General features: G+C 40.7%; 1 protein-coding gene across 1 annotated transcript in view; it reads right to left on the minus strand.

The window, feature by feature from the left end:
• MYH9 (myosin heavy chain 9) overlaps positions 1-26228 on the minus strand; it is a 70666-nt gene that overhangs the window by 29449 nt on the left and 14989 nt on the right. The window contains exons 2-9 of the mRNA XM_030961008.1: positions 25392-25744; positions 20461-20617; positions 10221-10248; positions 9389-9482; positions 4309-4401; positions 3551-3614; positions 2904-3002; positions 1894-2037 (exon numbers count right to left, since the gene is read on the minus strand). Of these exons, the coding sequence (XP_030816868.1) occupies positions 1894-2037; positions 2904-3002; positions 3551-3614; positions 4309-4401; positions 9389-9482; positions 10221-10248; positions 20461-20617; positions 25392-25724 (1012 nt within the window). The 5' untranslated portion in view covers positions 25725-25744. The remainder of the gene's footprint in view (positions 1-1893; positions 2038-2903; positions 3003-3550; positions 3615-4308; positions 4402-9388; positions 9483-10220; positions 10249-20460; positions 20618-25391; positions 25745-26228) is intronic.

Here is a 26228-nt window from a genome sequence, read left to right on the forward strand (position 1 = left end):
ATGCTCAGCATATAAAGCTCAGAAAAGAAGGAAGGGGAGGATGTTAGGAGTGATAATGTTTGTCTTCCCAAGTCACTGTGTGATGGAGCCCTGCCTTCCCGGGTGTGGCTGAACACCTGCCTGCCCTTGGGAAGTGGTGAATGAATTCCTCATCTTGCTTTGCTTCACTTGAATGTGCAGCTTTTGCTATACCTTGTTAAACTGTCTTTATCTTGATCCATGAGTTTACTCACTTTTATTATCTCAATTATCTCTTCCATCCTACTGGGCAGGAGTGAGTGAGCAGCCATGTAGGGCTTAGTTGCCAACTGCAGTTAAACCACAACACTATCACAAAAAGATTTGTTTTAAGAAAACATCCTTTTGAGGATGAGAGTGAACAAAGGCTCCATTACGAGCAACAGAAAAGAAATATATGTTTGTGATTGTCCCACTCTGCTCTGCCTCTGAGGTGAGGTGCAGCCTCACCTCAGGTACTGGGTGCAGTTTTGGGTACTGCAATATCAAAAAGATATAAAGCTACTAGGGACTGTCCAAACATGACTATGAAGATGGCAATGAGCCAAGAGAAAGCCACAGGAGGAGCGACTGAGGTCATTTGGTCGCTCAGCCTGGAGAAGAGGAGACTGAGGAGGGAACTTCACAGCAGCCTACAGCTTCCTCAGAAGGGGAAGTGGAGGGCCAGGCACCCGTCTCTCTGGTGACCAATGACAGGATTCAAGGGAATGGCATGAAGCTTTGTCAGGGGAGGGTTAGGCTGGATCTTGGCAAAAGGGCACTGGCTCCTCAGCAAGTGTAAAACATTAAAGCTATTTTTGCTGTAGTGCCTGGAACCAATAACGCATCTACATGACAGCGAAGACATACCCTAGAGCATACATTAAAAACAACTCGAAAAACTGAGCACAGCAGGACACCCTGACAATGAATTAGGCTAGCATTTCCTTTTTTTGGTTTAGGCAAATTTCTCTTCACCTCCATACAGAAGTTTCAGTCTCAGATGATTCAGGATATCAAGAAATGTATTAAACTGTCAATAACAACAGCACAGATTTTAACAGCTGGACTGTAAGCAGCAGAAGGCACAGGTAAATAAATGTTCCCTACAGCCACAAGAGCTGCAGCCTCCAGCAGAGGAGGTGGTGCTGTCAAACCACAACAGATGCTTGCTTGCTTCCGTGTAGAGAGTAACAGTCCTAGCTTTAGAAGACCATACACATTTTGAAGGTGAGACTTTGCAGAACACTGATTTCCCACTAGTGGGGCAGATCATGAATGAGCGAGCATGGAGCTCTGGTGAATGTGTATCACTGTGCTTTGTGCTGGCTGTGTGCATTTCTGTTTTCACTGTCATACTACTGCGCTCCCAGAATCAGACAATATTAATTTCTGATCAGCAGTTCAGTGTTAAGCTGGAAAGAAAGGCACTATGACCAGCCCATTCTCAAATGACTAATCCAGCAGTGGTTGGATCAGATACTTTAGAGCCACTGCTAAGGGATAGGGGGAGCACACAAGCCATGCATTGCATAAGAGAATGAGGGGATTCTTGTGTCTTCGATGTGTTTTTCATAAACTGAGTATACAATGCAAATTGGGAACAAAAACAGCAAGCAGAAGCATGTTTTTATTAGCTGCTTGTTCTACAGTTAACTGTATAACCTGAAACTGTGCTGGTAGATCCTGGGGTGGGTCACTCCAAAGCCATTGAATTGTTACTTGCACACTGTTCACTCAGGGCAGGGGGAGCAGGAACGGACACAAGCAAAACAAAACCAACAAAATCCCTAAACAAAAAGCTAACAAATCAAACCAAAACAAAAAAAAAGAACACCAGAAAAAAAAATCTCGAAACATGGCCTGTTCCCTTTTTCATTCCTTGCATATTCATACCTATCTGCTCTTCATCTGGGATGCCCATGATCTTCATTGCCTCCATGGTCTCCTGAAACATGTCCTTGTCCTGCTGGCCCGGGATGGTAACATGCCCATTGGAAAGGAAGCGGTATTTGTTGTAAGGCTCCAGCAGCAGATCATCTTAGGAAAGAATTGAAAAAGAAGTTGCTATGTTTTTATTTTAAACAGACAACAAGCTACTACCAATATCAAATTTCTGACTTGCATACACTACCAGCTCCTGGATGAATCTAGGATTAAGCCCAGTTTTACTTCAGGCTGAACATTTAATATATTTCAGACAAACACATAGTTTTCCTGTGTTATTTCTTGCTATTCCTTCCTCTGGACTACTCCACCAAAGCAGTACCACTCATCATTAGGTCCTAAATCTGTAGACAGTAGGGATTAACTTGAAAGTAAATCTGCCTTTAATTTCAGATACCTCATTTGTTGCAAGTCAGATAAAAGTTCATATATTAATTCTTGAAACAGTAGCAGCTATGAGAAAGTCCTCTCCTTGTGTCATTCCTGCAGATCCATTTGCAGCTCTTGCACAACACAGACCCACATTACCAGGCTGAGGTATTAAAACAAGGTGTGCTGGGATCCCAGACTGCTAGAGGTGCTTAGAGGCTTGCAGATTTGCTCCACTCAGTTACACACCGAGTGCACCACAGCAGGACCACTCCTGCACCAGAATGGTTTACATCATGCAAGACTAGACTAAACATGGGACAGCGATTTAGATAAGGAAGGGCGTAGAGTCATTGCTGGCAGGGAGACAAGTGCAGGAAGGAACCAGAGCAGCAAGTTTTCAGGAACTGAGAAGTGCAGGGGGAGGGCAGATGGATGTATGAGCGCATGAAAGAAGTGGAGGAGAGCTGACCATATCCAAAAGGCAGAGAAGGAGGAACTGTGAAGGAACAGGTCTTTGTCTACAAGTGTTCTGAACCCTCTGTTGTTGTAGTTATGGGAATCCCTCACCACAACACAATCATACTTACTCTTCAAATGCTCCCCTGCCCCAGAGAGCAGGTAGTAAAAGATGTGGAAGGTTCTCTCCTCTTTGGCCTGGCGAATTGCACGTGACTTCTCCAGCAGATCTTCAGAGAGTCAAGGCCCATGACAGGATATACAAATCCCTTCCTACTCTATGGTAGGATAAAAAACTACCTGATGTTCTCTTCATACCAATTGGGAGGGGTATTGACTTAGCAATCATTATCAGTCAATAAACCATTGAGCTTCTGGTCTCAGTTCTGCCAGCCTCTGAATGATGACTATGGTAAGAGAGACTTAATTGGTAAGAAACATAAAAATTGATGCCATCAGTCCCCACTTGCCTTGGAAAGAAGCAAGAATGACTTATGAAATTCCATACCTATTCATATTGCTGCAGTTTATGCTTGCATTTCACCTCTTAAGATTCGAATTCATTCATTAACTCAGAAAAGGTCTGCACCATGATCACAAAGGTCAGAAAATACTACTGAGGAAAGAGGAGACTTCAACAGTGATCTTGATAGCAGAAATTTAGAGTGCTTCCAACTGCTTTCTCAGCCTAAGTCAGTGGTGATGAGACTTCTAGGTACCATTCCTGACACCTCTAGAGCCTTGAACCTTTCAAGGGGTTACAGGTTTCAAAGGATACAGGTTTCAATATTGGCTCCAACAATGTAGCCGTTGACATCAAAGTTGATTCTGATAAATTTGCCCTAAGAGGAAGACAACAGAATTAAAATTAGTATTCTTTGTGTTTGGTAACAACAGTAAACAACAGAGGTAAACCTTCTCTTTTTAATCCAGGAAAGGAAATTCTAAACAGGTCAGGCAGGTTTTAGGCAAAGCATAAGGTCAGCCAATAGTCAATGCCTACTGATCACAACAGCAATAGAACAGAAAAGACACCAAGCACTTCCAGACACTTCTGTCATTGTGACAGCCTACAACTCACACTCACTTATGTTTCAACCTAGATTTCCCACAACCAGGGTCCCTTGAATTTCACGTTACACTACCCTGACAGTTCCACCCCTTTCAGTGTTAGCTTCAACCGTTTTCATTTTGCTCCAGCTCCCCCACCTGCCTCTCAGATGTTGTCCATTGTTCTCCAGAACAAGCAAAATAAGGACGAGTATTTGCTCTCTAGGACAAAACCAGCTGTAATGATTACAAAAAAAATCAACACAGATGATCCTGGCACAGGATCTGGTTTCTTCATTCTAGAGACCTAAAAGATCTATTCTGGATAATTCACCAAATGAAATTAATTTCCCAGATTAATTTAAAAAAAGTCACTCAGGTACTCTATCTCTGACAGCAATTCACCCAAAAGCAGAACGCTTTGGAAAGTGTAAAATACACTTTTGATGCACTTTTTGAATACACTCATGACATAATAATACTCACAAATCTTGAGGAGTTGTCATTCTTTACTGTCTTGGCATTTCCAAAGGCCTCCAGGATAGGATTAGCCTGGAGCAACTGTCTCTCCAGTTCTCCCTAGAGAGAAATCCAAAATTAATAAAGTAGGTAGCAGTTCACAGCATTAACCTTGGGTCAAACCAGCGCTGCGGTTTCAATTCACACTAGTTCGGCATCTGAGAAGTTGCAGAGAAGCCATATTAAACCTTAGGAGATGATGACTTAAACCTTCAAAGGAGACTCATTAGTTATCTGGGTTAAACAGAAACATTCATAAATAAGCCTCATTCCCTTCCTCCTCCCAGTGTGTCTTTCTGTTAGCAAGAAGCCCTTCAAAGTCATTTGGCTGTAACATCCCGCAGACTTCCCAGGGACAAAGTGAAAACCATACCAGCATCCAAGACCGGGCCCTCATCCCAGAAGTGTACTGCCACAGAGCCTGGAACAGCGAGGTAAATCCTATCTTGCTACTAAAAGACAGCTCTGAACACTGCTACTAGTAGGTTAAGAAGTTAGTCTGAAAAAATCGAATGTTTTGTAAAAACCAAACACAAAAAGCTTGCACTTCTTATAAGAGTCTACATCTTACAAAGTACAAACAAGCAAAAATCTCCTTTGTAAGGAGGAACACACAAAAAAGAGAATTAGTGGTATCCCACAAACTGCACGATTGCTTGCAGTCTGCTGCCATACTCACACACTCTTCCCCTCAAGGAACACAAATTGCTGGAATTGTAGAAAAAGAAATTTAGAACTTTTACCTCTGCCCAGTACTAGGCCACTGCAGCATATATATACACCTTTCCTTGTAAGCTCTACACGTATCCCTAGTTCTTTTTAAAAATTACTTGTCCTCTGTGCTAAAAGCATGGCGTTCTCTATATTTCAAGATCAACTAAAAAGCTTCTGGAGACACAAAATTACAGTTTAGATTAATGTTTCTCTTTTTAGCAGTTATCAGTAAGTACTCAAGACGGCCTGTGCATAACAGATGGAAATGAAGTTTGATTTGTGAGAACTGGAATTTATGGGGAAACTATTTAAGGTTACTTCTGAAGGAAAATTGTTCCCATTTGTTCTCAAAGACAGATTAGTTCTTACACAGTGTCTCTAAAAATACAGGCAATAAAAAAGAGGAGGAAGATATATGAGAAACTGTACCATGAACTACAAAGTCTTTATTTTTTACTTCGACAATCACTTCACTTCATGCTTGCAAAGTGCAAGGCCAAACAAGACCCCCAGCCCTGGCGGAATTGCACATACACAGAAGGGGCAGCTCCTGCAAACACCTCCATTCACTGTCAAGTATATGTAACAAGGGGCTTAGCCCTGGTAAGAGAACCTGAGCTGGGACATTACCTGTCTCACAACAGACCCAGCATCTGGCACTGCAAGGAAAAAAATCTTGAAACTAGGGCTCAGTCCCTGAAACTGTGTAGTGGTCACATTTTCCCTTGTGCTCTGCCACACGTACTGAAGTTGGAATGCTCTTCGCTCACACCATTTCTCTTCCCCATCCTGCAGTGAAGCCCTAGGCCTCTGTTTCTAACTGCAATTTATTACTATTCAAGCGAGAGATGACAGCAACACACCACTTAAACCCAACTAAATGGAACAAGGAGGGAAGAGAAATCAGGCTTTGACATCAAATCTATTTTAATTATTTGGCAATAAATAAAACTGAGGCCATAGTAGCTACACAAAGACGGGAAGTTTATGCAAATCCACATATAATAGACCCTACTGTTACTTAGTACCGCAGGAAAAAGTGTCATTAGTTTCAAGTAGGTGTTGGCAAATTGTAGTTTAGAGGTGATTAGGTCTCTTGAAACACCAAGGTAGCAATATGCATAGAGAATGACAGCTTGGCCTCACAGCAATATGAAGCTCAGGGGAAAGGAGATGCTGAAGAGTTGGTCAAATCACTGAGCTCTCCTGATTTGCCTCAGCACCATGACACAGTGGGAAAATCCAAGTTCTCAGCACACCACAGTAACACCACATAGGACCAAGTGTCTGCAATTACTGTACCCATTCCTCACTGCATGCTGTCTTTGTTTAAAAGGCAATTCCATTATGTTTAAAATTTTTAATAAGTTTTAGGGTGGAGTTTGTTGGGGATTTTTTTACTTTAAATTTTGATGGTCACCTTTCACTGATGGCAGATATCTCATTATTTTTACACAAAGGTAATTTTGCAAAGCAAAACCATTACAAGACAGAGCTGTCCAAGCTTTCTAAAAATCCTAAGGTACCTATCATTAAGATGCTGCCAATTTCCGGGCACTTGTAGTTGCCATTCCTTGACCTGAAACAAATTTGTTTAACACTTGGCATGCATTTGAACTATGTGCAATATTCCTCATGAAAACAGAAGCAGAAAAAGCCACTGGGTCTGTTAGCCTGTGGTTGGCAGTTCCCAACACTCTTCAGTATGCTGTCTTTCTACTGCTCTGAAATTACAACACCAATTTAAAGCAACTAAAATCCTTGACATCTACCTTGCACTGAATTTTTTGCATCTCATACACTTTTTGAAATGTTTTTTAAGCAAGATAGAAGTCTTTCCAGCTATTTATTCTTCAGAAAGTGTGGAGAAAGGCATACAGAAATCTTATCTACCTTTAACGGCATACAATTAAAAAAATATGGGGGGTGGTGTTTGGGTTTTTTGGTTTGTTGGAGTTTGTTGTTTTGTTTTTTACACTTTAGGGATTTGCTTTTGTATTCTTCTCTGCAGTCATGTGAGAGATTATCAAATAATTAAATCCCAACGCCAGTGGCTGCATGGGGGAAGGAGAAACATCATCCATAACCAAAGTTTCGTTCCAAATATTTAAATATCAGCTACTATTACCCATGGATTTCCGATTAGCTGCAAACACTTACATCTTGAAAAATCATTACATGATTTAATAAGACAGTAGAGAAGCTGAGATTAAACATGGAAAAACACTGACTTCAACTTCCATAAACAGAAGTTTTAATAAATGAAAAAAAAAAAAGTTTCAATAATTAGATTCAGTACACCCCCTAAAAGGAGCCTTGGTGTGCATAGAAGTCACACCATGCAACTAGAAGCTTATTTAGCTGAATATACTAATGCACTGGGAATGGTGGAATGCACCACTACCTCCAAAACAAGTGAACTAGAGTTAAAGAATATGTTTTATAAAACTGATTTTGCCCTGGTATTTGGAAAAACACCAGTTTACATCCAAAAGTCCACAGTAAAGAAAGTACCACTACTTTCTATAATATCCTTTGTTTAGTTCTGTGCCTAAAGACAAAAATCTTCCATGACCAGTATACCTGAGATCCTCAAAAAATTAAATGTATTCATCTTCTTAAGTTCCTATATTCTGTCCAAGTTTGCTCCATAAAGAAGTGCTGCAGAGAGCACTCACTGCTGATTAACAAAGGCTTCAGCTCTAAATCCTCTCTGGTAAGGTCAGTTTAGTAACAAAACATGGGGAGCAGGACTTTTTGAAAAAAATCAAAACTTAGGGGAAAAAATTAAATATCAAGCTTGGGCAAATCACCAACCAGTCCAACTTAGGACTGTTTTATTCTCCTGAGCAGATTGCCTGTCCTGCTTCAGTAGTTCAAATTTTACTCATGGACAAGCAGTGGAAGAATACTTAACTCAACCCCATGATTCTATTTTCCACACTTAAAAAAACTAAAAAGAAGAATGTTTCTAAATACAGCTACTGACAGACCATGGAAAAAGCCTTCATATGTCTGAAATTTTGGCACATAGAATGTTGGGTTTTTTTGGTAGAATTCCAGAAGTTCGTTACTACTATGTGCATGCACACACACAGTGTGCCTGCATGCAGAAATGCCTTCTTATTTATATATACTCTACATGCATTAGATATGCCTACACATTAAGCTGCTACAGGAAAACTCTTAAGTAGAGATGCAGTGGACACCTAGCACTTGGCTTTCATTAGTAAACATTTCCAATGTGTTCAGATCTGGCTAACAAGTCCACAGTCCTAAAACACCCTGGCTAAACACTTAACTACATCAATATTACTAGGAACATCACACACACTATATGCTTAAGACTCTAGGAAAGCCTTGCCCAGTCCTATTGTCCTGATGGAATATTTCTAAGATGGTATGTGGGAAAATCCTGCAAGAAAAACTTTAAAGGCAAACTAGTATTGAGCACAGAACACAAGTATTCTTGATATCACTACGGTCTCCAACTGAACATCCTTACAAAAAGATTACTGTGCACCACACAAAAAAAAATAAAAATTGTGAATTGTCTATGGATTTGTTTTAGCTGCAGAAAGTGATATTGGTGTGGAGTGAAAAGCTGCTCAAAAAAATCACACAATGGGACAGAAAATGCATTCCTGGTGCAGAACGTGCAGTAAACGTGCAGCTCACCTACGAGGATACAACTGAAGAATTCGGCAATAGTCCATCGGGGGAGAGGGAGGGGAAAAAAATATAAGTATTTTATATTTATATTTAAAGACATCTTTAAAGTCCTCCCACCATCATCACCACCCTCCTCTCATGTGCTGCTAACACTTGGCTGTTTCCCCCCTTTTAATGTTTTCCTACAGTTTATAAGTTTTCAACTGATGTCCACTAGTCTATCATTGTATTCTCCAGTTTTGAGACAGTACATGTAATGGCCAGACCTAATCTATAATGGTACAGAAGAAAGGAGACAACTCCTCCACAGAAGGATCAGTTTTAAACTGCCTAGACTGGTTATAAGCAATACAACCATGTGAAAAGATCACTACAGCAGCTCTTGCCCATGCACTTGCCCACAAATCCAAGGGGCTGTGGATGAGTTTATGCCCACTGTAGATGCACCGAATTCAAAGGAGTTATGGCTTTGAACAGTGTTCCCTGACTTGCAATTTTTGACAGATTTGTTGTTTCATAGTTCACTGACCTCCTCAATCCCCTGATAGATGTTAACATCTAAGCTTCTACTGAGCAATGTGTCTTTTACCAACATCAGCCAATACATATTTAATGTCCAAAGTCAGCAGAGCAACAAAGAATCATTAAACCTAGGTCTTACCTGGTCTTTTTTGGACTTGTGCGAGGAAGCAACATGAGCCAGATACTGAATAACCTTCTTGGTGTTCTCTGTTTTACCAGCTCCTGATTCACCTCTGTAAAGAAAATCTACAAGTTATCAACAAACAAGATGTAAGGAGACATTATCATATTTCTAATCCCAAAAGGGCTACTGATATCCTTAACTGCATTCTGGCCATTGCAGCACCTCCCTTAAAATGAAGGGAAAAAAAGCTGGGCTGCAGCTGGACTGCAACATGGAAGGCAATAAAGAACTGTGCTTTCTAGTCACTTGGATACAGAGACTGCCAAAGTGGCTGAGGAATAGCTTGGAGGCTGCTGTAGAGGCTGGGGTGAAAGGTAATGAAGTAAATCTTTCAAACGGAAGCCTCCTGACTGCAAGAAGAAACATACCAACTCCTTAAGCATGGCTGAGGGCCAATCAATTTTACTGTGTCTAGAAGACAAACTGCTGCATCAAGAGTATCTGCTACTATATCAGCCTCATCAGTATGCACGTACTTAAACACAACAGCTGCATCAAATCTGAAGGATCACTCCAAGCCTTTTCCATTGACAAAGCTGTATTTCTTCAGTAGTTTGAGCACAAGGGGCTGTTTCAAAGCCACCCTTCCTCCCTTTATCACAAAAATTATTTTGCAGAAGGAATTATATATTGAGGAACTGTAGTGGGACTTTCCTTGACTCTCCATTATTACCTAATTCTGTAATTCCACTTCCAGCACTTAAAATTAAGAGAGTCCTTCCTTTTTACAAAAATGTAAAAACACAAACTTTGACATGCAGACAAACTGACAATTGGAAATACTCACGTGCAAAGGATGGACTGATCCTCTCGATCTAGAAGAAATTTTAAAAGAGTAGTCAGACTAGAACTCTAAAAACAAAATTTCTCTGACAGAATGAAACCAACACCAAAAACACCAGGAAATAGTAAACACTGACAAATATCCCTGAATCACAGCCAAGTAACCCCCTCTCTGGCAAGACACCCACCTCCTACCATATGCCAAAGCATCACGGCACCACAGCAATTTAGTTTTCTTCATCCAGAAAGAATATTATTTTCATTACAATTTTTCTACAAACACTAAAGAAGTCTCCTACTGAATGTTTCTTTACCACACAGCTACAGTGTGATGTGCATCTACTTGTTCTTCAGCCCCTATTGCAGTGGGCCCATACTGACTTACAAAAGTTGTCAGCAGAGCAGTGAAAATGGAAGGGGGTAGGGGGAAAGTGGGACAGCAACTGTTACAAATCCCAAAGTGCCAAAGATTCGCCTCAAACAGAGGCTTTCAGACCAAAACAAGCACTGGAGGCTCAGTGACAAAATATTTGCTACTTATTTTGTACAGACTGGACCCAAAAGCTAGAAGACTGAGCAGCAGCCTACATTCTACACAGCTGATTGTTTGTGGCATCATCCCCTATTGTATTAACACAGCAGTTGGTAACAACAGAAACCTTTTCTTTTCCATGTTGACATACCAGCAGACTTACTAATGCCTGTGTTCGATTCCCAGCTGTGGATATCTTTCCAGTTACAGAACTTAATTCACCCAGCCCATTCACTACTATCTTCTCCCACATTTTTAACCTCCTGCCAGCATTCACTTTGTTATGCACAGTCCTGACACCATGCCTTCATCTCACAGCTCCTGCACACACTCCACCGATTCTGCCCTGTTTCACTTTCACCCCTGCCCTCCACCCTGCGCCCACCCACCTCCACCCAGATTCCATCCCATTCCTTCACACCACCAGGAATGAGCTGGGAGCACTAGGAAGGCTGGAGAGTGCCTGTGCCTACAGCAGAAAAGCCTCAAGTAGTAGCTTCTTCTCATCATAGGGGCAGTGAAACATGGAACAGGTGGGCACAGCAAGTCATTGACTGACAGCCCACAAGAGCCACTGGGACACTCAGAACACACTGTGCCACCAAACTCAAAATCCCCATTAGGCTGGGAGGTTTTTTGGTTTGATGTTAGGTGTTTGCTTATTTTTAAATCAAGACCAGAGGACTCCCAGATTATTCAGTCTGAGAAGCTCAGTAACACTGCAGCAGTTAGATGTCATTCAGGCATTGCCACTTTCCCTTTTCCACTCATTGCATTGGACTAACATCTACTCTCTAAAGAGAGAGAAAGCAAGCCTCAAACATCCATGAGAGTATGAAATTCACTGGATCTAATAATTTTTTTCATAATTAGTGACATCCATTATGTTTGTGCGACTGTCTCCACATTTTAGCTACTGGTTCTTTTTATTATTTTTCCCCATAGCTTAGAGAAACCAAGATCACTCAGTATTCTTCCCACCAGACAGTACTTAGATGATATAATTAAGTCAGCATTCAAGCTGTTTTGTGCAAGATAAAGAGATTGAGCTGTAATTAGGGAAGGCTTTCTAGTCTGATAGATTTCAAGTACCTGAAACCTCTTTCTATACCCTTAAACACTGCTGCTGCAAGCACATTTAGCATTTCAGTACTAACATCATGAATGCCACATTAATCAAGAAAAATCTCACATACACACAGTTTAAAAAGAGAGGAGTACATCTAGCCTTTGCACATATTTCCGTGGAATAAGGAAAGCTGGCAAACCTAACAGGCTTGAGATTCCATTTTAAAATATTCTGAAGCCAATAATGGAAACATTAGGTTTACATGCTAAGTATATGCAACTCCTGCTCTTAAGCATCCTTACTGGAAACTGATTGTATGTAGATGAGCACAAAAAATGAGAGAAAATAATCTGCTTTTTTCCTGTTAAAACTTAGATTACCTGCCATTACCCTGCTAATACTGTTCTCAGAAAGAGCTGATCAGCCCCAAGCCTGGAAGAAAGCAAGTAGAAAAAAATCAGCAGGCAAACAGTTTCGGCCTGGCAAATTCTTAAGCCTTCAAAACTAGATACTGCAGCTTTACTTAAATTGCATATTCATTTTTTCAAGTGCTGAATTTATTCACTGCCTTTGAGATATACACTCCTTTTGCTGAAGGCCAGGCCAAGAATAGATGTTAGCCAGCTCCAAAGGCCTCACACATTTAAGGTTCCCAGTGGGTCAAGGGCTCAGCAGGCACATGCCAGCCCTCTGCATGACTGGGCACTTTGAGGGTGGATCAGGGGAATAACTAATGACTCATTTATGGATTGCCTAAGGAAATGTATTCTTCAGTAGTACAACACCCGAGTACAATTCTGCACCACAAAGCAGCTATGTGAAAGGACAAGACTGTCCCTCTGAATAACACCTGACTTGCAAAAGCTTGAATAAAAACAAGCAGTTCACTTGACCAGAAAAGGTTATGCTCACATTCAGGTACTACAGAGGCTCTTCTAAGAAGTAGATTTGAGAGAAAGAAAAAAAAACTTTTTAAAAGGCAATTCTAAATAAGGTGGTCCTTATTGTTGGTAACCAGCTCTGACCTTGGAATTATAAGCTGGGGCTTCTCAAACAGACAGTGGAGCCCCAGGCACTTGAATACCACCTGCCTTCCCATTTCCATCCTAGAGATGATCCAGCAAAAGAATACCAGTAAGCAGACACAAACTGACTGTTCAACAGAAAAAGAGATGATCAACATCAGATAGTAATACCAAGCAGTTCTTTGGCACTGAACACTTCTCAATCACGCCAAGTTTTCTCATACTTGATTGAGAAGTTCTTTCTAGCCTTGTTCCAGTAAGGCAAGATAGCCACAGCACCCTGGATTGACCCTAAGGAGTCCCAAAGGCAACTACAGGATTTTTCCCCACCCTAACACAGAGCACAGTGTTGAAAGGTGGTCAGGCAGGAAAAGTCACAGACGGTGTTTGAAATCCTCCTGGCATGAAGCTTTCCTCCCCCAGCATACTTTCCTGGTGGCCCACTGCAGCTGCCTTAGTCACCTCTGCTTTAAGTCAGCAGGATCCTACCTGCGAGTGCAGGCAAGTCTCTGGGAGCATGCAGACACTGCCATAAAAGGCAACATTCCTGTTTGCAATCCGGGGGGAAATTCTTTCCCAGGACTGCGAAGCGGCAGTCATTGGGATAGCTGGAATTCTTCTAATTGTGTATAGACAGACAACTCAAATAATGTGTTGAGCAACAGGAAACTGGAGCCGACCAAAGGGGCAAAGAGCTAACGCATACAAAGCATAACTCTTAGATACTCTTCAAATTAAGAACAGTTTCACGTGCCAATATTTGTTCTCCATATGACACTGACTTGTGCCATCATGAATCAGAATTCAGTTGTCCAGGCAAGAGGCCACCTCCCCCCTCCTTTTTTTTTCTTCAAAGGATCATTCAACATGGGCGTACTGCACTACTTCAGTCAGCACTTGCCTTTACTTCATTGTCAGTTGTGCAAGCAACCTACTCAGCAAAAGAGAATGTGCTGGGTACCATAAACTCAGTTGCTTATAATAACACAATCAAGAAATGCCTGATTAAAAGAAATCTGCACCTGCTTTTCAGTTCTAAACAGAGTCACTTATTAAAAACAATCCAGAATAACAACTCATTAGTTAATTATAGCAACAGTTCTGTATTTCAAACCAGCTGACAAGGAAGGCAGCTTTTTATCTAGGCTCTTCTTCAGCTCTCATCACCATTACATTCAAGTGATCACAAGACACAGCAGCCTCAAATATCCAGAAATTCAGGAAGTAAAATATCCTTCAAATTTAAACTATACAGCAGTATAGTATAATAAGATCAGTAGATTAATTTCACTATGCAAAAAACCCCATAATACATAACTTATTCTTGACTTTCTTTTGTCCAAGAATAAAAGACTGCATTTTAGACTGCTCACTACTTTAGCATACATTAAAAACTTAATTAAACCAAAATTTGTTTTCACAAGAGAGACATCTTTTTACATAGAAAGTACTCAACCAAATATACTACTGCAAAACAACAAGCATGAACAAATGCTGAACTGCTGTGGTCAAATACATTGGCATAATTGATAAATTAATACAGCTCCAAAGTCTCGAATTTTGTTTCTAAATGTTTTGGGATGGGAGAAGAAAAACGTTAGAAGGCTAGAGGAGAATGTGCAATTTAAGCTCCTCATCTCAGTTACAGAACATCCTACCAGGCCTTTATCACCCACTTCCTCTGCATGAGTGACTCTCGTTTCAAGCCTGTTCATCTCCATAAAAGGAGAAGTAATATAGCATTCACACAATGGTGACATCACCTCTGCGCTAAGAGGAAGTGGAGCTGAAAGGCAAAGGCTTGGCTTGCAGTCCCCTGCCTATAGCTGACTCATTAAGGCTAAAAGCTTAACCATAGCTCATGGTACCACCCACCTCTGAACCACAGCGTCTGGCAGGCCAGGGCAGCCCAGCCCCGCTCCCGTTACTGCGACGCTCCCAGCCCAGCACCCGCGCAACGCCTGCAGCCCAGCCCGGCCAGGCCAGCCAAGCTACACGGCTGACCTAAAGCAAGAATTGCTCTTAAATGCATCTAAGTGCTTCAACCATGCAGTCCTTTCTGCTTTTTACTGCCTCCTCAAAATTCTCTTCCAACATCAACATAATTTTACATCCCATGTCCTTTCCTTAGGGCTCTGTAACGCAGGAGGAGCCCCAGGGACCTGACACACTGTGCTACACAGTAGGAACAGCCCCACTGGCATCAGACCTAATCAAGTACGCTCACTGTGGTGCTTTAACCTACATGCTGGCTTGAATGGGATCAAAAACACTCCAGGGGAACACCAGAACAGAGCCCCAGAACCTGTTTTTGCACTGTCATTTAAAGAATGTATTATAGGGAAGTCTCAAAATGCTAACAGCTATCAAGTACAAAAAGAAAGAGAAAAGAGAAATCAAATGAAGGAGAAACATAGCATATCCAAGACAGCCCTCAACAATACAGCTTCAAGATGTTAAAAAAAAAAAAAGAGGAAAAAAAAAATTGGCAGGAATACTGCAGTGCCAAGATTCAGCTCTGCACTAGCTGAAGTTTGAAAACAGTCACAAGGAGAAAAGTAAATTTCATTTTTCAAAATGAAATATATCCTACGGGCTCAAATGGAAATATTTATTCCCCCAAGACATTTTTGGACTAAAGCCCACATCTCCCCTTCTCCAGAGCTCTTTAACTGAACCTGGAGATAGCAGAAAACAAGTTGTAAGCCGTTATTTTAGGTTATGCAGATGTTTATGAAGTTCTGACAGAAAAGAAAAACTAGTATATAGCCTGCAAAAAGCTCAGGCAGCTCATGATACTAAAACAGTGAACTGGAAGGACTGACAGCAGGGGTTGAACCATTACATAAGTGACTGCCAGAGAAATCCTGCTCTGGTTTACAGGAATGAAGCAAAAAGGGTGTGGTAACTACTAAAAAACAAGTGGGCAACCGGACTCTTTTTTAGCTCCCTGTTCTCATGAAAACCACATCTCAAGACACAGATTTTTAGAGTTGCATTTAGAAATTTCAAGTAATTCAAAGTATGTAAAACATTTCTTAAGGAAATTTAAAACAATGTACATACTTTCTTGCCATTTGCACCAAACCAAATATCCTCCATAACTAGCATCCAAACTTCATCTTGCCCTTTGCATGAGAAATTTGGACAAATCTGGAAAACACACTTCTGAAACCACAAGCTATATTCTTTTGGGTTTTAGTGGAAATAGAACTGGACCTTCACATGCAACTTGAAAGGGACATGTGTGCCTCTACATAACCTGAGCAGGTCTCAACTGAGAAGTTCTGACATAGTATTATATAGAAAAGAAAGATGCACTCTGGGGTAGGGCATTATATAGTGCAGCATAGCAGCCCAATGCTAAGAAGCAAGCTGAGAAATTACCTGGAAGCAGGAAAGTTAAAACAGAAGTGTTCTGCTAGCTAGGAAACTTAGAGAAATATGCAAAAATTTAAGAATTACAAACAAAACTGGAAGGTCTATATTCTACAGGAGCAGATCTAGAGGACTGTCTTTTGTGAAAATCACACATGGTCCCAAGGTGAGTGTGAGGATCTACAAAGCAGTGATTTGTCTTACACCTAACACTGTGGTTCCTCACTTAATGTAACAAGGTGTCACTAAAAAAATCACCAAGGGACTCTGCTTCAGATTTTTTTATTTAAAACACCAAACCCAGAGACTATCTAACTCCCAAATGAACACCAGCACAGTTCTGGGTGTACAGGTCCCCTTACAGACTAATCCATCAAGGTCAAGGTGGGTTTAATCATTGCTCAGTGATTTTCAGAGTTTTGTTAGGTGAAACATTACGAGCTCTCCAATAATGTGGAGAAAACCAGCTAAGAAAAGAGATGGAATATATCCATTAGCTATGTGCTGTCTATTCCCTCTCCTACCTATCTTAGTTGAACAGGTCTAAACTTTGTAGACCAGAATCACCATACTGACCTAACCTATTACAGAAGTTTCAGATACTTTTCAGGGCATTAAAACAGATAACGTGTTCCAGATACCAATGAAATTTATATCTTCCATCACTATCTGACACAGAAAATTCTCTGTGTGTGTTCCAAATAGACAAACAGGTGCTGTTTAACAGCTTTAAAATATGTTTTTCTAAATTGAGGCCCTGGAGACTGTGAATTGAGGTAAAGAATGTACCTCTTCAGTATACATCAGCTGCATTAGAATAATGATTTGTTAGCTCAAGACACCACTCCACTTGCAGGCACTGTGCTTCAATCATTAGCACCAGAAGAATAATTCTTCTGAAAGTAGATCTGAGGCTTCTGGCATCCAGGTTACCCAGGGAACAGAAACATTAAGACAAATTGTTGTTTTCTCTAAAAGCAAAAATGTTACACTTCTTTGAGAGTTCTGTTTTTGAAGCAAAGGAAGTCTCTCCAGGTAACATGTAGCAAAATAATGTTTTCATCTCATTTCTGAGAGTCACAGTCTTGCATCTGAGAAAAAAGGGGAAGAAACCCCAACAACAACAAACAACCCACTCTGAACATGCCCTTCACCATTTTATTTCTTCAAGAAAGTACTTCTGGGGAAAATTAACAAAAAAGAATATAATCTCTTGGAATATCTAAGTGTCCTGACACTTCTGGTTACTTAATTGACAGAAGATACAAAAAGAAGACCAAGCTCACCCACAGTACACCAGCACAGATGCCTGAAAAGGGTTAAACAATTTGTGGATTAGCAGAGGTTGGAACAAAACTCTCATCTTCCTCTCCCTTCCTGACAAACCATCCCTTTGAAGGCCCTGCTTATTCAAATACCATAAACTGACTGAAAACCAACCCCAAAAAAAAAAAATCTGAGTCCAAATCAATTCACACGCAGAGCATTTCCACACTGTCAGTTTAAGAGATAACTATACTCTCTGCTGACAGAAGTCAGAGTCAAGTCAGCTTGCTATCCTTCTCCCGGCCATAAAGGATTCCCAGTCTTCAGGGCTCTGAAAGTAACCTAGGGAAGGCAGCCTAATCCTAAATGCCTCTGGCTCATGTGGAGCACCCGACCCTTTCATCTTCTATTCTCTGTACAGATTCCTGCCATACCACTGGCTGCTGCACCAAACCTCCCCCACCGCTGAGCAAAACCCAGAAAGTGGAATAGGAATGTTGCTTTCCATTCCCCTCGAGGCTAGCCAGGACCAGAGACACTGCAACAACCTACTACTCACCCTCACTCTCAGTAGCAGACATTGGAATGCTACTGCTACCCCTTGAAACAAGGAAATAAGGCAATAAATAATCCTAAAACAATCTCTAGAGGTCTTGTAGGACACACAGGTAACTGTGAAACCACACAGGAAAATCTTTCCAAACCCAGTTAAACAGATCAAGGCAGGTAAGTTCAAAAGCTAACTGGGAATGATATTCATATGAACAAGCATTACAAAAAGTCAGCAACAAGATATCTAAAAGTAGGCAAAGAAGAGCCGGGGTAAGCTTCTAGACTGTCAGTACTGCTGAGAATACAGCATAGCTAGAATTGTTCTGCGAAAGGTAAACACTCCAGCAGACCTCATAGCAACTTTCCCATGCTTGGAAAACACAGGCAGGGCTGCCATTCTTCAGCTCTGTACAACAAGGCAAGTCAAGTCTGGGGTTTCCAAGTCTTGTACATCATCCAAGCAGTGATCTGACAGACACATCACCTCTTTTCATCAGGAAAGAAAATCCCCACATAGATTAATCACTACCTCTGAACCACCATCAGACCAAGGAAGGTCACCTGTCCCCTGATGCAGAATTGCAGCTGTTTGGGTATCTTCTGTCACATACTGATATACCTGGCAGGGACAAAGGACAAGATGCAGGCACATGCACTTTCAAGTGGTTTAACTGTTGTCTGTAAGGGAAAAGGACTTCTTCAGTCTCCTCACAACACTGCCAAAGAAACTGTTTCTGATTCTACGTAGACAAGATTTCTTTCTAGGGAACAGTTACTTTGGTACAGCTAAGTTAATAGCTTGTTTAACAAAAATACAAATTAGTGCTTGAGCTAACAAGGAGCAGGCAATGGAGGGAAGGAAGTAATAAAAGAAGGAAAAGTGTAATGAGGTTTATGGACAACATTCTGTCATGTAAAATATAGGTGGAGCATCTATTCTTGACCACATCATGGCAGATCCAGTCTTTCTCTAAGGGAAGTGAGATCCTTTAGAAGTCCAGCTTCACAAGTTTTTATCTTCTGGATGCAGCATTCATTTCAGAGTAACACACCAGCAGTATGGCTGCATTTCTTCAAGACCTGCCACATCTTCAGCAAATTGCCACCAACACCCTGCCACCAGTCCACTTCAGCATGTCTGTGTATTGACCCCGCTCCATCCCAGGCTTTTATAAATACAGATTACCTGATCCATCACATTAGCTCAGCCCTGTGCTCTGCCCTGCGTGGCACCACACTTTAGCAATATTTATCAGCTTTCCCCATGCCAAGTTTGTTGGAAGGCGAACCTGTTTGTAACACAGGTTGGTGGGTGGAGATTTTCTCTCTTTTCCACTCTGGGAACCTATATCATTATAGTCCTCCTATGCTTGGAGGTGCAAGTGGTAACAAGGGCAGGTGAAAAGCAGAACTCAAACTGAGACTAATGAGAATTTTAAAGTATGATTTTATTATATCTGGACTTGGCTCAAAATTGTGATGCTAGTGACAAAACCTAGGGGGAACAAACACCTTAATCGTTTGTAGACATCAAAAAATAAAGGAGCAGTAACAGTCACACAGGCACACGAAATCAAACTGTCCATTACACCCTTTAAACCTTACAAAGTATGCCTCCTCATAAAACCCAGGTAACAAACAGGAAGAAAAGCACAAAATACCTCCACACCTGAACCTCTCCAAGCATCACAGACACCACAACTGACTTTGTGAAAAACCTCCTCTCAGAACCAGGGATCTGCACAATGCATTCAAAGTTCCATATTTAGAAGTCCTCAAGTGATAAACAGGTAGCAGACAATAGCCACAGTTCTCTGATTCTCAGTTGTATAATGTGGAGTGAAATATGTCTATCCACTTGCTTTCATTTATTCCATGAAAAGGCAACAGATGTACTTAATATTTCCTGATAGTGAGTTTTATTAACAAAGTCAGAATATAACCAAACAAGTCTTGACAGTTAAGCTATCACTGACCATCACACTTCAAAATATAGGTTATGCTAAGCTTGATCCCCCCAACCAGACTGTGCAATTGGATTTTAAGCTGGCTTTTGTTAAAAGCCTCTATCAAACAGTACACATCCCTGCCCACCTACAGCTATGTCAATTCATAGGCTCATCACTGAGATGGAAAATTTGCTACCTCAGTTCTCCTTGCCTGCTTCTCTGAACCCCATGCATTCACACCAGCCTGTTCTTTATGTCAAATTTAGCTCTCACCAGACTTTTTGTATAGTTCTTCAATCCACTACAGCAGGAGAGAGCTATTCACCTGAACACAAAAGCTGGTACCAAGTAGTGTCTGTAAGCAAGGACAATAATGCCTTTTGATAGCAGTGAGCTGTTGTTCTCCTACAGTGTTTTGACTGCAAACTTGATTTGTGATTTCAACAAGAGTCATTATCTCAGTCAGCACTCACCTTGCATCATACTCCTGTAGGCTGTGTCTGTGATGGCATAGATATGAGGGGGCATTTCATGTCTCTTTTTGCCTTTGTACATCTCCACTATTTCTTCTGAGTATATGGGCAGGTTCTTGTAAGGATTGATTACCACGCAGAACAGGCCTGAGTAGGTCTGGAAAGAAAACACCCCAGCAAACAGACAGAAATTAAAAATGTTGTATACTTGCATATTTTAACAGTACATTACTTGAAAAAACAAACAAACCAAACAGTGCTTTTTTAATTACTTCTTCCAGTAATGCCATGTGGAATGCTTCCCACTAAACAATATTAGAATCTGAGCAACAGGCGAAGTCCTCTCACCTTGACCAGTACTCAACTCTTCCAAGTGTGCACTGAACACCCACTGACCCATCAGTAATACTGATATCACTGATCTGCTCCCTAGCTAATTAACAGTCCACTAGGACTGGCTTTTCTTCCTTTCAAAGTAAGTGCCATTTCATGATAGAATGTAGGTGCTTAGCTTCAAAATGCATACATTTTATGTTCTGTCTCGTGTTTAATATCCATTTATCTAGTAAATGATCACTAAACAAAATAGAACCTCAAGCCAAAATAGTTACTAAAAGAAAAATAAGACCAGTCTACTCCTGAGAGGTTTTCAAGACAGCTAGACCATGTCGAAGGCAGTGCCATCCTGTTCTGAATGGAAAGCTGGATTAGATGGCCTCCTGAAGACCCCCAAACCTGAACACTTTCATGATTTGTAATGTAGCAAGTGTGACTAGAACTAGATTCAAATTGTAAGGTCAGCAATGTATAGTGTGTTCAGTATGTATGTCTAGAATGCTCAGTATTGTTCCAAGCCAGTCAAAAAAGTTCTAAAAGAAGTCATCAATATATGCCAAAGTTTGCTTCTAATTCATATAAAATGGTTAATTCATTATCTATGACAGCAAACTTCCATTTCTCAATTGGTTTCCACTGGCTTAAATTGCACAGTTCTGAGGGAATACAACTGTCAAAACACTTCCAGTGAAAATATTAAGCTTCTTAAAAAAAAAAACCCCACAGACCCAAACTTTGAGATCTGAGTACCTAAAAAAAAAAAAAAAAAAAACCACCAACAGATTTTTTACTTGCAAAGGGAATAAGAAGAGCAGAGGCTTCTTAGATATTTCCTAGACATTCTAAGAATAGCATTCCAAGCCCTGCTCCTGGGGCTTAGTGCTATCCTAGCTCCCTGTCAACTTTAGAAGCAGCTGTTTGGAATATCTGGAGATAAGCAGCTTCCCACAGCAACTTGCAGTGCTACCAGAAGAGAGTACATTTGGCACTTTTTATTTCTATTGCCAAGATCTCTTCTATTGTTTGCTCAATGAAAAAAGAGTGCTTTGGAGTGGTAAAGAGTTCTCCACAAGGAGCACAGAGAGTACTTAATCAGATTTAGCTCCTTAGCTAAAGGTAAGGATTAGACTGCAGTGATCAGAAGGGTGAAAATAGCATCTAGTACACAGTTTGTGGTAGCAGATGCAGTTTATGTCCAAACTTTCTACATGCTGGCTTAACACTAAGTAAGAAGTCCACTGTTATATGCAGCAGATTCAGATATAGATTCAGACAGAAGTCCTCCAGGAAGTGAGTTTTTCATAGATATTTAAGGTTTCTTTTCCACATCCCAGTATAAACAATCAAGATATGTTTCCAGACCTACTCTTTTTTCCCCCTCCTTTTTTCTTCCCATTAATTTTTAAAAAATATTTGAGGACTATTTGAATGGCTTACAGAAAATACTAAATGTCTTTCCAAAGTGGAAAACTATGAAAGTTGGCTAAAAACCTTTTGGCATAGTACTTCTAAAGTTCCAGGAAGCTAAGCTTCTAGTCAGGTTAGGTTTCAGGTGGTGCTTGAAGAGAGCAGTTTAAGGAGTTTACAGAAACCAAGCCAGCAATGTCAGTTCCTTTTGCCTCAGTTTTAGTTCTCCATCAAGTCTGACAGCACTTGCACAGCACAGAATAAAATCTGGAAGTCTGGGTGATGCTTTCCTGACCTTTGACTACACCAGTGGAACGCAGAGTAGGACAAAAAGACAGAAATGGGTCAATGCAAGAGCAGCATGTTCACAGTGCACACAAGTCCACAAGGAAGGTAGAGCTTTCTTAGCTGACTCTTCATGGCTACGACTGCTGATAGATGAGAATGGTTACTTTTCCCGTAAGTAGAGTTCATGTCTAAAGCCACCCTATGGATGAGAGCAGCAGTTCAGAAAAGAGAACACATTAATTTCACTTAGAGTGATGAAGCCATGAGGCAAGTATGCAAGAAGAAGCTACCACCTTCTTCCAGCATTCTGCTTGCCAGGAGAAACACCTAAGGGAAGTTCCCAAGCAGTAAAACGACCTCAGCTGTGTGAAGGGATATTTTTGTCTAATAAAGACGGGCAACTAATTATGGCTGGGATAAGAAACTGAGTAAGACCACCATGTCATGACTGCTGGTTGAGCCCACTGACAGTTTCATATAGGAAGCAAGTTGAATTGTATGAATAAGCAGAAGCTGCCAGTCCTACCACAGAGAAGACAAGAGTTATCTTCATCTTACTGAAGTACAAATAAAGACTCATATGCATAAATCCCTGAATTGAACCCAAGGTTCCAATTCAAAGGCTCATCTATTATAAGCATAGCTGGCTTGGAAATCTGTACTTTGTCTCAGACATTACTATCTCAAAATAGAATTCTGGCATTACCTTTCGCTAACTATTTCAAGTGACACACATGCCAAACTGGAGCTAGTTTTATTTTTCTAACTGCTAAACTAACTCTGAGGAGTTGAAAGGACCATCTGCAGCATGGCACAAAGCTGACAGCATCAGAAAATTTATTTTCCAGTAACAGTTAACTTCAATAAAATAACTGGAACATGTAAGATTGAGTTTTGAGTTTCACACTGAATACAAACAAAGCAGTTCACGTACGGAAAATGATTCACAAAAGCTGAAAATGATCTTTTGATAAAGGATTCCAAATAGAAAGGGTTAATCTGAAAGCCAGTCTCTTAGTAAGTCACCTCAGTGCAGAATCAATCCACACATGGAAACAGCAAAATGGTGTTTGAAGTCAAGCTCCTAGCTCTTGAATTGTTTGACACTCCTCACTCAAAATTTGCCTGCAACAGCAATAAGATTTCCCCTTTGTATTACAGGGTGGAAAGACAGAAAAATAGATAAATAAAAAGGAAAAAAGATAATAACTTATAAAAACACACAGCCTTGCTACCAAATAAGAAAGAAAGGGGAAGAACAGAACTGAACTATGCCTGCAATCTTTCCAGAGACATTTATGCTGGAGATGCACTGCGTCTACTCCCTTTCTTCAAGCGGATTAATGATCAACCAACAGCCACTCCAATGAAAGTATTTTAAGCCTTCCCATAAATCTCCTGACTTGCTGAGAACTGCTGACAGGTGAGATCAGTCCATTTCACAAGTGCACAGGAACACAGTTTTGGCAAGACTCAGATTCTGTAATAGAGAAACACTATGCAAGGTTTGCTTGGGTGAAGGGTGTGGGGATTTTTTACAAAAAAATCTTACAATCTGCTTACAATCCAATTAGAAGAACTCAATTTATTAGTCACAGGCCGTGTCTGAAACTTCAGATGGTATCTTGCAAGATATGTGAAACAGCCCATTGCACAGCATACAACAGACCTTGAGACACCGCTGAATTATTTTCAACAATTATTATATAATGGAGCAGTGTTTCCTACTCTAAAAATGTTACACATGGATCTTGCATATCCTATTTCATCTGAATACCAAGATTTTTCCATCTGAGAGGAGATTTTGACCAATAGTGGAAAGAGGTGTTAACTACAAAAATAATAAACTACATAATCCTCCAATCACATTAGCTCTCAAATTTTGACATCAGACTGTGGAAGTCAGACTAAATTTGTATCAGCCTTGCATCTTTCAGATAGTCTCTGATAATTTCTTCAAGAGTCATCTGTATGCCTTCATGCCACTCCAGAAGAGCAGACACAGCACTAATAAGTCATGAGTTTCTCCCTTGTGTTCTCCCTAGTCCTGTTTTAACCAATCACCGCATGCAAATTTTGCATTACCACTGAGTTTAACAACTCATTCTATAACTGCAGAGTATTAATAAAGCAGAAGCTACCATGACCAACATCTGCTTGCTAAACATAGGCAACATGAAGGGGAAAATCAGAAGGGAAATGAAGAACCAGGTCAAGGTTCCAAAGTCTCCTTCCCCACCTTTCCCTATTTATTGCCTTTGGTATTGAGTGAAGTGGTTGCTGCCTGCTTCATTGGGTATGACCCTTGGTCCCATAAATGGTGTCTGTTATTTACACAGCAATGAGAAGCATGAATCTCTGCTCTTGTCCATTTGGGCATGGAAAGAAAAGGAACATTTCCTATCTGTAAGTACATGCAAGCACATATGTTTCCTCTCTAGAAAGATGCTCTGAGATCCACACAAAAAGCTTGGCACTTCTTTCCCCCTGAAGCTCCAGACATGGGAAATACATTTCAGATGCTGGGTGGATTAGGACTGTGTTTTTATTATTATTATTTGGTTAGGTTCAGATCAGACTCCCTGTTTACCACTACCCAACTGCTCTTGTGTCTTGCTAAGAGAAAGTTAAAAGGCATTCAAAACATCCCACAAACAAAGACATTAAAACATTAAAGCCAGATTTACCGTAGCATTCTTTGAAAGCTTCAACATTAACTAGAGGGGGATTGGCATAGTTTAGTGAAAAAATTTTAAGTAGAGCGAGGAAGGTAAGTCACATGATGAATTGCGTATAGGGGCAATGAAAGGCTAACATATACATTTAGGAGCAAAGCAATTACATTAAATTCACACACTATGTCATCAGGAACTCCTACCCCAACAGACAAGATGACTTACATAGATCAGTCCTGAGTAGTATCTCTCCTTCAAGTTGTGAAGCACAGAAGCCTCATTCAGGCACGTCAGCTCTGCCATATCTTCTACTTTAGAGAATTTGGGGGGGTTCATCTTCTGGATGTCATCCTTATTTACTTTCACTTTCTTTCCGTTCTCTGCCAGCTCCACGATGGCTTCATCTCCCACTTCTTCCTTCAGGCTAGCTGCCTCAAAGCCATTCTTCTCTGAGGGAACCCATACCAGCTTCTTAGCTGCCCAGTCAGCCTGAGTCAGGGGGTTATTGATGATGTTTTTGTCCACATAAAGGTACTTATCTGCGTCTCTTTGCGACATTGTGGTTTACAGCTGGGGACCTGTGAAGAAAGGGGGAAACAAAGAAAAAAGTTATTTTTAAAGCCTCAAATTGCCTTGCAGCTTCTCAGAGGCAGACAGGCACATGCTAAGTACTCTGAATCCCTGGTCATTAGAGCATACCTCTCCCTCCTTTAATTTCATGTTAGTAAGCACTGCTAAAGTTGTCAAACTTCCAATAAGGCCAAGGTTTTGCTTGCCAAGAGTATGAAAAAAACCAAACTAGCAAGCAGTTTATAAAAAAAACCAAAACCTACAACAAAACACCGACCGTTAAGCATTTGGAAGCCATTATTGGCAGAAAAGAGGAAGCACATTAAAGTGGCAAGCCCCAAACAATTTGTGCCAATCTTCATAGCATCAGACACTATGTCAGTAACATTCAGGTCAAGAGTAACCCTTCACTGCTCAGAACTGGCTCAGAAATAAAATCATACATGTGAAATCCACATTTTACTTTGTATCTCCTTATTCTGATAAGCTATA

The sequence above is a fragment of the Camarhynchus parvulus genome, chromosome 1A (genome assembly GCF_901933205.1).
Source record: "Camarhynchus parvulus chromosome 1A, STF_HiC, whole genome shotgun sequence".
NCBI lineage: Eukaryota > Metazoa > Chordata > Aves > Passeriformes > Thraupidae > Camarhynchus > Camarhynchus parvulus.